General features: G+C 57.6%; 1 protein-coding gene across 1 annotated transcript in view; it reads right to left on the bottom strand.

The window, feature by feature from the left end:
• CACNA1E (calcium voltage-gated channel subunit alpha1 E) overlaps window positions 1–14,195 on the bottom strand; it is a 365,845-nt gene that overhangs the window by 328,033 nt on the left and 23,617 nt on the right. Inside the window, exon 3 of the mRNA XM_045838379.1 lies at window positions 2,827–3,259. Within this exon, the coding sequence (XP_045694335.1) occupies window positions 2,827–3,245 (419 nt within the window). The 5' untranslated portion in view covers window positions 3,246–3,259. The remainder of the gene's footprint in view (window positions 1–2,826; window positions 3,260–14,195) is intronic.

The following is a 14,195-nucleotide window of genomic DNA, read 5'->3' as shown; positions in this document are numbered from 1 at the left end:
GGTCTTAGAAAGAAGAGGTGAGAAGGCAGGAGGTGACCTCAGCTGAAGAGGTCACCATTTTGCTCTGGGGGGTAATTTTGGTGCTTAGGATGGAATTTAGTTTGGTAAGATGGGAGTGAGGATGTGGGCGGGGAGGAGGCAGTGAAAAAGGAATAGGACCGATGCCTTGTGGAGTGAGATCGAAGAATCTGGGGAGCAGAGCACAGAGGGTGCCGGCCAGAAGAGGTGGAGGTCAGACAGTGGGACGCTCCAATCTGAGCTCACAGTGCCGGGGCCAGGTCGGCAGGTCCAGGCAGCGAGGTCTCCCCAGAAGCAGGGAGGCGGAGTCTCCGGGGGGAGGGGTTAAGGAACCCAGAGGCTGGGATGCAAGAAGGGCCCTCTAGGAGGATGTGGAAATCACCAGGAAGGGTTGGCAGGGGAGGAGACGGGGAGAGAGGCAGCAAATCAAGAGCCGAAACCCTCCTTGGGGGAGTGGCCTGGGAGCCTAGACAGCCGCCACAGGAAGGGGCGGCCAGCGGTCCTGTCTGGTGGCAGATTCGGGCACGCACAGCACCGTGGGCAGAGGTGTCCGAGAGGCACTACCAGCCCTGGGAGTGTCCACGTGGCCGGAAGCCAGGAGGCTGTGCGTGCGGGAGCAGAGAGTGGGGGCAACGTCACTGGCTCCATCGCCTGGCACTTTCTTTTCAGCGCACTGCAGTGGGACCTGGCCCCGTCCATCTCCCTAGTAACACTGCCCCCCGTAAGGTCACCTGCTTGTCGCCAGAACCAGCGCCCCCTCACCATCCTCACTTCATCTGTCCTCTCAGCAACGTCCTACACAGACGACCGGATGAACATGGCTTTGTCCCTGGGCTCTCAGCCTTTCCTCCGACCTCCCGGGCCGCTCCTCCTCAACCTCTTCATGGGCTCCCTCCCCACAGCGACACTGAGGAGGGCGGACATGTTCCACCTCCTCACGGACCCGCCCAGGTGAAAACACAGCCTCCAAACCGGCCCCGCGGCCACCCCACGTAGGTGGCTGCCATCGGACCTACGCAGCCCCCAAGTAGCGGGAGTTGCGGTCAGAGCTGCTCACACAGCGCTGGGCACAGGGAGGCTGTTTCCCCGTGAGTACTGCGGAACTCTCGTCAGCACACACGACACTGAGGGACACGAAGGAATGCACAAGACAGTCTCTCAAGGACTCTTAGGAAGACAAGACACAGGTGTACACAAACGCAGTACCTCTGAACATAAAGAAATCCCCATTTCCAGAGCTGCATGGTACTCGAAGGACCACCTACTTCCTCCTATCCATCTCCGAAGCCACGAAGGGGTCCCTCCTCACTGGGGAGGGCCGCCTGGGGATGAGCCCCCAGCCAGCGCTCCCGCCACGACCACTCGGGAGGTGGTTGAGACGAGAAGTCAGGCGCTGTGGGAACTGGAACGGAAGGCCCTCGGCCACGGTGGTGGAAAGCACGGATTCTAGAACCAGACCGCCAGGGTCCAAATCGTGGGTCAACAGCAAGCCACAGGGACGACGCAGCAATCACTGGAGGGGCCCTGCGAAACCCCTTAACTCCTCTGTGCATTGTTTAAATGGGGGCGACCATGACACTCCCTCACAGTCACGGCGCGGGCTAACACGGGTCAGTTCAGCGGAGGTGCTTAGACGGCTGTGGGCACTTCGAGAGCGAGTCAGGCTGTACAGACGAACCGCCCTGGGACGTGAACGACGGGAGAGGAGGTTCACACTGGGAGCCCAGCGCCTCTCTGAACCCCAGGTTTCAGCGCGCATCAGGGCTCTGTGAGTGAACGAATGAGTGAATGAATGAACACTCGGATTAACTTCCACAGGAAAAGACCACCGGAGGTCAGCTGACCTACCCCTGCTGCCACCACCTAGAATGCCCATGGAAACCGGGCAGGTAGATTCTGCCACGACTGCCGCAATCCAAAACCCGGATTGCTAGTTTCTTTGCACCTCATGGTACCTCATCGCCCAGCCGTCCACGGCAAGAGGAGACAACACGTACAGACCACAGGACGTGCGAACACGCAGAAGAAACACCGGCATCCAACAGACAAAACAAAGCCCCCGGTGGGGGGTAACTAAGAGGCGATGGAAAATGAAATGAGATGCTACCTTCCCTTAACGTATGACTCCTAGGAATCAGAACCCCAGTTCTCAACAAGCACAGATTAGGCTACAGGCGGCCAGAGACAGAACACAGATCTTTCCACTCTACGCAAAAAATCAGAGATAAAGTCATGGGGTGGGGGGACATAGATCTTGGTCAACCTTTTCCTCCCACTGAAGATCTGGCCCGAAATGCAACCATTCACCCAAGGATGATGTTGGAAAGGGGGGCTGAGCCGAGGTCCCGGGAGGAGAGGTGAAGCGGACGGTTGGCATTTGGGTGGCTTCTCCGGGGTTTCACCGGCCCCTCTCCAGGGCAGTCAGTGTGAAACAGCCCCCGATCTTTCTCCACAGGCTCTCAGTAAACTGGGTGTGTTCTGGGGAGCAAGCGTCCTTCACCCCATTTGACAGGAGATGACTTCAGTGAGAATCAGTGCTGTCTACAGCTGCTTGGCCGGATGGGGGCTGGCCGCAGAGGCCCCAGTCGGGGGTCAAACCCCTCTTTAGAGACACAGGCATCTGTCTCCCTGGGCCCCTCCCGGGGGAATCCCCCACCCCCCCGGACCGCAGTCCTGGCCTTGCCCACTGCCCGCCACCCCTCTCTGGCTGCCCAGCTGGGCTGCTCCCACTGCCCCCACTCGCCCCCAAACCGCCCCCGCCCCCGGGCTCCATGCCTGCCTGCACCCCCTGCGCTCAGTGGTACTCACTCCCACTCCTTGCGCCGGGCCTGCGGGGTGCTCTGCATCTTGTGCGCCTCGTGGGCTTTGATGATGTCGCGCTGCTCGATGAGGCCCCCGCGCCGGCGCTTCATCACCTCGGGGCTCACAGGGAGGAAGGGGCTGGAGCCGCACTCCCAGCCTGCGCCTTCGCCCTCCTGCACCGGGAAGAAGTTGTCGAAGCCAGAGACGGCGGCGCGCGGGGAGGCCGGCAGCATGCCCACCTCGTCGGAGGCATCGGCCTCGAGCAGGGCGCACTGCTGGGGCCGCCATGCCTCCTCCTCGGGCAGGGCCAGCACGTGGCGGTGGTGGCCCACAGGCCCTGGCTCAGGGCTCCCGCCCGCAGCTGGGTAGGGGGCGGGCTCGGGCAGCCTGCGGCCTGGGCTCAGTCCACGCATCTCGGGCACCATCACAGAACATTGCTCTGCAGCGGGGGAGGGGTCACAGGTAAGGGATGGGGGGAGGGGAAGGGAGGGCAGGGGTGGACACAGGGAAAGAGAGAAGAGAGAAGGGTTAACGCCATCGTCCTCCAGAGTAAGGCTGCAGACAGCGGCACGTAGGAAGAAATCAATGGTGGCGGAACTCAGGAGCAAGCTGGTGGACCAGGCTGGGTGCCAGAGGCTGGGCACCAGGAGCTGAACACAACCTGATCTCTGCCCTCACACACTTCACAGTCCTGCGCTGGAGACAGAGGTTAAAGAAATAATGGCATGCAACAGGGACGATGTCTCGGGTGCGGCTCTCCCGAGAGGAGAACCCAGCGGAAGGCTGGCCCTCTCAGGCCCGCCTCCAGGAGGGAGGGCTGGCTGGCGCTTCTCTCCCGCTGGTGGACAGAGTCCTTCCAGCCCTCCCCCCCCAGCCCCCGAGCGGCCACAGGTGGGCTGTTCTTGAGGACAGAGTCCAGTGTAGGGCTCCTTCCCCTTGTTCAAGCACAGGCGCACGTCCAGGACCTGGGGGAGTGTGGGTAAATACAGCACCTCGGCCAGCTCGCGGGGAGCTTGTGCCGAGGGGACTGAGGGACCCCGAGGGTCCAGAAAGAGTTCGCATAGCAGGCCCGAGGTCTGGGACAGTCCGCCCGGCCGGAGGGGACCTGAACTCACCGCCCTTGAACGACATCTGCTTACTGTCTCCCCCACGCCAGGAGCCCAACGCCCCCACCCGAACCACGCCCCCAATGCCCGTGCCCCCAGTGCCCATGCCCCCTGGCTCAGAGAAGCGCCCTGTGCGCTATGTGCTAGGGGAAGCCCCTGCATCCAAATGGATCAGCCAGCACGTAGGGAGCACCCGTTCCACACTGGGCCTGAGCTGGGCCCCCAGGCCAGGGGTCCTCCCAGAAGGCTGCCCTCCAGCCCCTGCCTTCCCCGGTGAGGCTTCCTCCGCCATGGGGCCGTGCTGGTCCGCACTCCGACCTCAGCCACCAGGGCTGGGTCAAGGGAGTGAGTGGAGGGAGCCCAGGGTCCGGGGTGAGCTCGGCAGGGAGGAGAAACAAAGGAGAACGTGCATGACACAAACAGTGGGGCGGGGCCCCCGAAAGAGTGATTCACGTTCCTGGCGTTGTCATTCCGTCTCAACTGCGCTTGATGGATTTTAAATTTATCCTTCATTCCTACGATGTTTAAATGTCTCTCCCCCAGCACTCACGTGCATGCACCCCTCCCTGGCTGGCGCCCACTCCCTCCGCAGGCTTCCGCTCCACCAGAAACTCAAGGAATCCCCCCTCCCGCTGTCCCTCCATGGCGCAGGCTCCCCGACACCCTCCCAGCTCTCCCCAGGCCACCTGGCCCCGGCCCCTGGCCTCTGCTTCCGGGCCCACCCCACCCTCCCTCTCCTCGCTGGACGCCCCCTTCCCAGACGCCGTGCCAATCTGCCTTACATCTCTGCCAAAATTACAGCAGCAGCAACATACGCCGCCAAGCTCCCGCTCGAACAGCATCAATTTTACGGATATCAAAACATGAAATTATCTCATCTTTCCTTTAAGAATCCTTGTTAAACAGCCCTTCCATTATTGATATAAATGTTCATCAGGGAAGTCTGTCACCCCCACCGCCCGCCAAGCCGGCCAGTGTCCAGGCTGTCTGGCTGTCGTCAAGCTGAGAAAACACCTTCCACCTCAGGCACTTCAGACAAGACGGAGCCCCGGTATTCCGGAGGAGGAGGACGCTTGAACTGATTCTATACTTAGCCTTTCTCCCCCTCGCCCCCAAACCTGAGCATCTCTTGAGTTCCTCGAGATCAGGGGCTCGGTCTCATCTTTCTACATCCAGCACCCAGTACTGAGTCCAGCGCGTATTAGGTTGCTGCGGTGGCCATTCGTCCAACACATTCTGGCGATGCCCCTCCTGGCCACGTAGGAAGTCGTACTCCCTGGCCCACTATGCTGGAGCGGGGTCATGGATCACTCTGGCCACTGGGTTTGGAGTGGAGGGATGTGGGCCACTGCAAGGCTAAGCATTTAAATGCCAGTGAGAGATCTCGAGATCTAGAGGCAGTGGCATCGGAGCCTCTCTCTGAAGGGCCCGATGGCAAACATTGGTGCTCTAGCGGGCCACACATCTTCTGTTGCCACTACGCAGATGCCGCTGCTGCAGCGTGAAGGCAACTGGGCAGTACGCACGTGAGTGTGTGTGGCTGTGTTCTGATAAAACTTTACAAAGTGACGTGCCCCTGGCACTTTCCACAGCGTCTCTTGGACTCCATCACTGTTGCTCAGCCACGTGCATGGGGGCAGGCTCCAGGGAGCACCCGGCAAAAGGAGGGGATGGAGAAGACCCACAGAACAGAGTCGAGGGTGCACGCAGCAAGGGAGAAGCTTCCTGAGGGCGAAGGTGCCGCTGCAGCCCCGGCCCCAGTCCCTCATGGAAGGAAAATGGGCGCATGAGCTCACGAAAGCCCGAGGGCACCTGCCTGACCTGTCTTTCTCCTCTAACCATCAATTTCTACCTACCTCTCTTCTGATTCTTTTTTTTTTTTTTGCTACTTTTGGTTAATGGGCAAGGGATGGGATTTCAAATGTTGGGGACCCTGAGCAGGAAGAGGGCCTAAGGACACGTCAGCAATGCAGCAAGTCGACGAAGCTTATGCTCTTGTGAATGTCCTGTCCTCAAGTCCTGGAAGTCCTCAGTACAGCGAGGGGGCGGAGTCTCCCGAACTACGTCACCAAGGGGCGGGGCCGGGAGGCCGCGGACAGGAATGGGATTGAGAGTCACTAAAGGATGAGTGGTGAGCACACAAGTGTCCCCAAAATGACCCTGAGCTGTAAGATATCGGCTCCCGCTACCTGCCCTGGCAGGAAGAGGGCAGCTGGGTCCCCATTCCCAAATGTTAGAGATGAAACCCACAGGAAGCGAGCAATTTTTACGACGTGACACTACACAGCTGAGGGGCCATGCTGAGTTCCCGCCTGTAAATGATTCTCGAGGAGAAGAGACCTGGTCCAGTAAACGGGCTTCCTGCCCAGCAAAAGGGAAGGTGGGGGGTGACCCTCTCTCGTCGTCCTCCCCCACCTGCGCAGAGAGGAAGCACTCTGGGGACAGAAATAAATGCTCGCGTAGGGATTTTTCTTGGCTGAGCCAGCTTGTTGCCCGACCACAAAGGGGGCGTAAGACTGGGACTTTCTTTCCATTGGCTGGGACCCCCAGGGCTGTGAGGGCGCACCCGAGTCACCCTCAGTGCTGGCTTTGAAATGCAGCTTCACGGGGCCTCCCTCCAGAGAGCCTCGCGCCAAAGCTCTCGGCTGGGCTCAGGAACCTGCATTTAATAAGCGCCCACTCAGCCTAGGAGTCACGTCTTGACGCACACTCTTCGGAAAGCAGCGCCTAGTCCTGAGAGGTCCTGCAAAGTTCCTAAGAGGCGCCGTCCTGGGGGAGTGCGGACCTTGAAGGCCCCAGGACAGAGTCCCCTCACCCATTCCCGTTCACGACACGAAGGCACCAAAAACATCCAGGACGGGTCCTTGACCCGCCCCCTCCCCTGAACTAGCGTCAGTTCTTGCCCCTCCCACATTCCTCTCTGTACATCTACGTCGTTATGGCGACAGTTCTACGTCGGGCTGATGTCCAACTGCAGTTTGACAGGCTGGTGTATCTTGAATGCAAACCAAGCCCCAAGGAAAACATTCTGCTTCAGTCTCGGAGCGATCGCCGAAACCACCAGCGTCCCTGTGGGGGCGGCAAGAACCGGCGACCTGGCCTCGGAATCTCTGAGTTTGGGGTACAGCCGCTGCCACTTGCTAATCAAGGAACCGTTGGCAAACTCGCTTCTCTCGAGGTCGGTCTCCTCACCTGAACTAGGAGAGTAACAGCAGAGCGGACAGAAGTCTGCGGTGAGAGCCAGTTAAGACAGCGTCCGGCAGAGCACCCGGAGGCCGCACCGTCGGTTCGTAGGGAGGAGAGAGGAGCGGTGGGCGGCCTGCCTGCCGGGGCAACGGAGCAGTGCCCGCCAAGGCCTGACGCAGAGGGAGGGCGCAAGCCTTCACCACCCTCTGCAGAACCATGTGCGATTTAAAACTTATGAATGGCTTATTTCTGGAATTTTCCATTTATTATCTTGGGACTGCGGTCAAATGCAGGTCAATGAAACCACAGAAAGCAAACCATGGATAAGGGGGAACCACTGTTCTCAGCTCTGCCTCTGTCATGTAAAAGCAGCCATAGACAAGACATAAATAAATGCGTGTGGCTGTGTTTCAATAAAACTTTATTAACAAAAACAGGCAGCTACCACCTGAGCCCAGAGCTTCAGAGTTCTCCACTAGACTTGTTCTCTCCAGCCTGGAGACCAGGAAAAAAAGAAAAGAGTTTGGTGGATCTTGTAAGAGGTCTAGAAGCCAGATCTAGAAGTGGTGACTGTCACTTCCCCTGTATTCCATTAGCCAGACAGGACCCTGTCACCTGTCACCAGGTCCTGCTTGGCTGAAGGAGAGCAGAAATGCCATCCACCTGTGTGCCAAGGGAGAAGGGAAAACCACTACAGATGAGTCCCAGCAGTCCCCCCCACACTGTCACTGTTTGTATCACGATAGAATCACACAGTAAATACAAAGGAAATAGTTACAAATACATTCAATCCATTGCCTGTTGGCCACTCTACTGGGGTATTAATTAGCTGCTGAAAACTAACCACATCATAAGGTGTACAGGCATATTTTGTGTAAAAGAAAAGGGAGAAACCCTAAACATCATCATAAACCATCCATTCACCAAAGGATTCTGATGACTGGAAAAGCAAGACCTCGAAAATGTGATACGATGTTGGTGGGTCTAAAGCAATTACGCAGCAGGCTCCCACTGCAGACACAGCTGTCTCCACGGTCCTTTGATTCAGGCCTGTGCCTCACACACCAGCCTTTCAGCTACAGAAGGGCAGAGGCCGCACCTGCTTTCCTCACCGCTGCACCCCATCACCCTGTCTCTGCAGGCATTCGGCACACATTGTAAACGGAATGAACGCGGGGAGGGGAGACAGGGACGGGGCAGCATGGACAGAGGGAGACAGATGCTCTGCAGTCGCCCATACCATCATTTCCTACTGTGGCAAGTGAGTCCCCTTTAATAGTTACCTTCTGCAGAAATCGTTACAACTACGCTTGAGTGGACAGAAGTGGTTTTAAGGGGCTTTTGCTTGCAACTTTCCAATTTGCTTAAATAGTCGCATTTACTATTCTGCTTTAAGAAGCTACTTAGAACCTCCACAGGACCTGCTTGAGTTAGGGACGGGGAGGAAGACTTTCACGAGGGCGGGCAGCCTTCCCACACCACCGCGCAGAAATCACTGCAGAAACGGAAGGGACTTCCTCCACAAACATTCCTTGAGCGCCTCCTCTGAGTTGGGGCCTGGGCAGGGCACCAGAAACTCTTCACGGTCCCCCAGCAAGAGTCCAGAAAGAAACCCGAGGGGCCAGGCCCAGCACGGCTGCTTTGAAAAAGCAGAGCACGGTTCCTTTTTAGTATAGACGAAGAGTTTCTTCGACAAGAGTAGCTCGAGATTCCTTGAGCATTTGTCACTTTTCTAGGATTTGTCACTTCTTTTAGTCTACGTCCCTAAAGCACCCACCCAGAAAGTCAGCCAGACAGACAAGGGTAAAAAGGGACCTGTATGTCCCCTGAGGACCTTAAGAGGAGTAGGGAACTAAGGACAGGATAACAGTTCCTCGGACAGTCTCTGGCAGGAGTCAGTAACCGTTAGAGCTGGGCAGGAGGAAGTGCCGCATGCCCCCGGCCTGGCGGAAACGGAGGGGAGGCGCCTCAGCGGCCTGGCCTGGCGCAGACAAGGGCTGGCGACCGACGTCCAGGAGACCAGCACGTGTTCGCCACAGACACGTGTCTGTCTGTCCAGCATCAGGCTCAGACAGCCGAGCCCACGGTGTTGCAGACTTCTCCAAGGGCCTCTTTTCTACCAAAACAACTGTTCAAGTGTCAATCCCAGGAGCACTAGGGGTCCCAGCTCGTGGCCACTGACATCCTGCTCACCCACGCCGACCAAGAGTACTCGAGTGGACTTCCTTGGAAGTCCCGTCTTAAGGAGGAGCCAGTTACTGCCGCAGTCAAGACTGGGTGGGAGAGGGCACGGTGCACGCCCAGATGGAACCTCCCCTCTGACCCTAACACCCATGCAGGCTTTCCGAGGCCCTGGCCCCAAGCGGCCTGCCCCCTGCAGCTCCAAGGAGGTGACGTGGTTTGCACTGAGAGCCCCTCCAAACTCCCACCTAGAGAAGCAAGTGCAAAGCCCCATGCCTGGCATTTGAGGTCCCCACACTGCGGCCCCAGGGAAGAGGGAAGAGCCTACAGCCCTCGAGGGCCTTGAGGTTTAGCCCCTCCCCCCCAGCCTCTGCGGTGGGGGCCCATCTTTCCAGATCCTGAGCTCCGCCCCACCATCTGCTATGCTGGTCACTCCTCGCAGGCAGCACCCAAGGTCAGACCTGCCTCTGAACCCAGTGCCCGCCCAGCCCCCTTCTCGGCTGCAATCAGACGTGCGTGAAGTTACAGGGAAGCCCGCCAGCAAGGGGAAAGGTCACCGGGAGTGCGCTGGCGACTCCGGCGCCCATGGAAATGGAAAAGGACATTCGGACCCCTCCAAGGAGGGCCTGGCCCCAGCAAAGCTCTCAGAGTCCCTCCGCCCTCCCACCCTCAGGTCTGCACTCTCTGCTCGTTGTCACACTTTCTTCCTGGCCATTTATTGTGTATTTTACCACGTAGTTACTAATAATGATATGATAATGAGCCTGTTTTTTATGCCAAACTATTCATTGAGTGCAGAATTTGCATGTTCAGGGATGATATGACCCAAAGGATTTTTTGGCTCAAAAACACACCCAGCAGACGATGCTGGCGATTCCAGTTTGGCTACTCCACCCGGCATCCCCACAGTTGTGCGACCGGACACAGGGCACTTGTGACATTCAGACCGGCAACCAGACCGAACTGAACACGTCTGCACACCTGCAACAAGCTGGAAAGGAAACCTGCGGCGGGCAGTGTGGTCCCCCCTGCAAGACGCTGCCGTGCCCGCCCTCGTGCCACGGTGCCAGCCCCAGGGTGGGTCCCAGCTGGACGGGGCTGCTCAAGGGAAGCCCATCCCCGTGCCAGTGGCCAGTTAAGGAAACAGGCCGTGACCCTCTGAAGGCCAGTGGACTACGAGGGGAAGCTCACTGAGGCTCCTGGGAAAATTGTGCCAACCGCTAAGGAAGTCCCTCTGGACACAGTCCTACACAGGTGTAAGCCTGACAGATGCCATCACCTCACTGCCAACCTGCGGATGAAGCTGCCACCTGGAGGAGAGTAGGGCTGAGACAGTCCAGGGCAATGAGGATGGCGCCACCAGATTCAGTCACCCTGGAAGCCGCCCCACCGCTAGCCCGCCAGCAGTCCGAGGCCAAGGCAGCTCCCAGCGACCAAAGCCCGTTCACTTGCCTGAGGTTCTCTGGTGCTTGCCCCCCATAACCGCCCGCGCGATGGTAAGAGTTAACTACCCCGCAGCGCACACAACCATTTCCAGCTGTCTTGGTCTCAGCAGGGGACAGTCCCCTGCGCTGCTCTGTGTGGTTTTGGGTAGTGCTTCGTCTTCCGTACACAGACACTAGTCCCACACCAGATTTCTTGAGACGAGGATTCTAAGAACCCTGGTATAATGGGAACGTGACTCAGCCCAAAATGCAGCAAGTTAAATTCCACCAAGCCAGCGGGAAGGTGTAGGTGGGGAGGGCACGTCACAGCTGGATTCCGAGAAAAAGAACTCGCTGCCATTTGGTACAAAAAGATTTAGTAGTCACAGTAGACACCCCCGCCCCCACCCCCATCAATAAATATAATAAGTGGTTGATATTAAATTTCTACTTAAAAGGCTGTTCATGCTATAGATCCTTTATGATTTCATTTAATTCTCTTGAAACCTCTTGCAGAGCAACTATTACTAACCGAGTTTCACAGAGGGAGACACCACCACTTAAAAGGGGGCAGTACTTCCCCAAGGCTGGGGTCGCACCGTCAGGAAGTGGCCGAGGCCCTGATCCAGGGCGGCCTGACTGCAGCGCCACGCTGCCACCCCTGCGTTGTCCTGGCCTCTAATAAAGCAACAACGGAACAGTAACAACGGTGGCAGTGCCTTCCACTTATTGAACACTTACGCAGGGCCAGGAGCTCGTGCTTGTTAGCCACCCTATGAGCTAAGGCTTATTGTGACTATGCTCCTTCAATAATGGAAGGTCAGCCAGGGTCACATCTGAATTTCAGTACCTAATTGTTCACCCAACGTCCCTCTGGGCAGCTGCGCTTTGAAAGTGGATGGGACCTCAAATGGTCCTGGCCCTTGGGGACAAACCAACTGCGTGTTTCGGGGACTGCACATACATGCATGTGCAGGAGTGATAAGTTCGTGCATGTCTGTGCCAGATGCTGCCTGGTCCCTCCCACAGGCCGGTGCAGGAGCCGCAGACTGTGGTCAGTGGCACTCCCTCTCTAAGCCCAGCACCGCGTGGGGGCAGAGCATGCTCTTGGCCCGACAACAGCCCCTGGCCCCCCAGGCAGCACCACGCAGGGACAGCTCAGAGGGGTGGGAAAGGGGGGTCACCACCTATCATCTCGTCATCATCTGATGAGAGCTGAGCGGCAGCTCTGTTCTGGGAGGAAACAAGGAGGAAATGGGCAAAACGAGTCTTGGGATCTTTCCACCTCCTTGGCTGGTCCCTAGTGTCTGTGTCTGTCTGTCCATCTGTCTCTCTCCACCTGACACCCCACCCTCCAGCTGCCACCGTCCTGACGCTGCTCTCCAAGTGTTGCCAAACTCCTGACTGGCTTCGCCATAATCTTATACAAATAGGTTGCCATTATTAAGGCAACCTATTTGATTAAAAAATGAAAACAATTCTCCCTAGCTGGTGTAGCTCAGTGGATTGAGCAGCACGCTGAGAACCAAAGGGTCATCGGTTCGATTCCCAGTCAGGGCACATGCCTGGGTTGTGGGCCAGGTCCCCAGTGGGAAGCACGCAAGAGACAACCACACATCAATGTTTCTCTCCCTCTCTTGTTCTTTCCCTTCCCCTCTCTCTAGAAACAAACAAACAAATAAATAAAACAATTCTTTCCTGATCTGCAGAATTATATATAAGAAAGGTCTCACATGATCACCTCTGTTGGGAAAACAGAACTACATGAAACTGGGGGGCATCAGAAAGGCTGGACCATCGGCCATCACACACATGCCAAGCCGTGCTGCCTTTCCCCCACCTCTCCTCCCACCCCGAACCCCAGCTCCCCCGGGGCACCAGCCACTTAAAGGGGGTGGAGGGAGGTGGGAGTGAGCACAGTGGGGATAAGCGGGGACGGAAAGAGACTTGACTTTGGGCGGTGAGCATGCCATACAGTAGGCAGATGACGTTTTATTGAGCTGTACACTTGAAATACATAGTTTTATTACCCAATGTCACCCGATAAATTCAATATACATACATGCCTACATCCGCACCCTCTAAGGTGCCGGGGCCCCAGGGCGCTGGGCTAGCTGACCACCGGGCAGTGGTGGCAGGAGGTGAGACGAGAACAGCGGCTCCCGCTCGTCCTGTGTGAGAAAGACCGGGGGCTGCCTCCTCCGTCTGCGTGCACCGTCCAAGCACTGAGGTCGGACTTCCCCTGCCCGTCTTCGCTGGCGTGAGTTCAAGTACGGGCAATACGAAAGCTCGGTGACGAAAAGCCCTCCCCTCCCATAGCACATCAATTATAAACATAAATTACCTGGTTTTGAGCCAAACACCATACTAAAAGCTTAATAAGCCTTCTATCTAATCTCCTCAACAATCTTCAAGGGTTTTGTTTTTTTTTTAATGAACGGAGTCATTCTCATTCAACCAATCATTTCTTTAGTCAACGCATGTCTAATGAGCATCCATTACAAGCCAAGCATTGTGCTGGGCCTCAGGGCGAACGACAGACCGGTACACAGATTCTGACATGCCACCGGGACAAGTGCTCCAAGAGTGAGAAAAAGACTGAGGGCTTCAGGAGTCCACGGTGGGCGCTGGGGAGTTGGGGGGCGGGGCTACTTGGAGAACGGGTCATTTAAGCCAAGCGCCGCATGGTGTGTAGGAGTCAGCTGGCAAGAGGGTTAGGGTTTGAACGCCGTGCCCAGGGTAGGCCTCCCTGAGGAGGTGACGTGTGAGCCAATGTGGAGGCAAGGTGTGGGCACAGCAGACACCTGGGGGGACAGGAAGGGCCGTGCAAAGGCCCCAGGGAGGGAGCTTGCCTAGCGCGCTCCTCCGGAGCAGCCAGGGGCCCAGAGAGGCTACAAGAGCAGCAGCGGGGCACAGGGTCAGAGACGTCCATCAGTCTGTCACGTGCAAGGCCTGTCATGGAGGGCCCTGCCTTGTGCTCTGAGTGAAACGGGAAGCCACTGGGGCATTTTAGGCAGAGTGATGACACTATCCCCTCCCCCCCACACTTGCCAGCTGTTGGTGAGAACACGCTGGCAGGGGGCGGGGCAAAGGCCAGGAAACCGGTCAGAAGCTCTTATAGCAAAAACACGGGCCGGGGGCCTGCTTCCTCTCTGGAACTCTGGGCAGGGGGCGCCACCCAAAGTGTCTGATCAACAGGAGCTCAACACGCCACGGGGAATGATGGAGGCAGAGAGAGAGGCCTGAGCTGGCCATGGGCCACTCCCGACACGCCTGCCCCCTGCATGATACAGGAGAGACCCCGAAGAGTTCCTGTCTTCAGCACACACTCCTGTGTACAGTCCTGAACTGGCCTCAGGGTTCAAGCAAGGAAGAGACAGGAGACTAGAGACAGGGCGGGGCAGGGCAGGCAGGGGCGGGCAAAGACACTAAGGCTCACACGGCGGGGAGGGGGGCGGCACAGCTAAACTGCAACCAC

The sequence above is a fragment of the Phyllostomus hastatus genome, unplaced genomic scaffold (genome assembly GCF_019186645.2).
Source record: "Phyllostomus hastatus isolate PE091 unplaced genomic scaffold, TTU_PhHast_1.1 phas_contig_283, whole genome shotgun sequence".
NCBI classification, from domain to species: domain Eukaryota; kingdom Metazoa; phylum Chordata; class Mammalia; order Chiroptera; family Phyllostomidae; genus Phyllostomus; species Phyllostomus hastatus.
The sequence above is the reverse complement of the archived record's forward strand: the minus strand, read 5'-3'. Positions and strand labels throughout refer to the sequence as shown.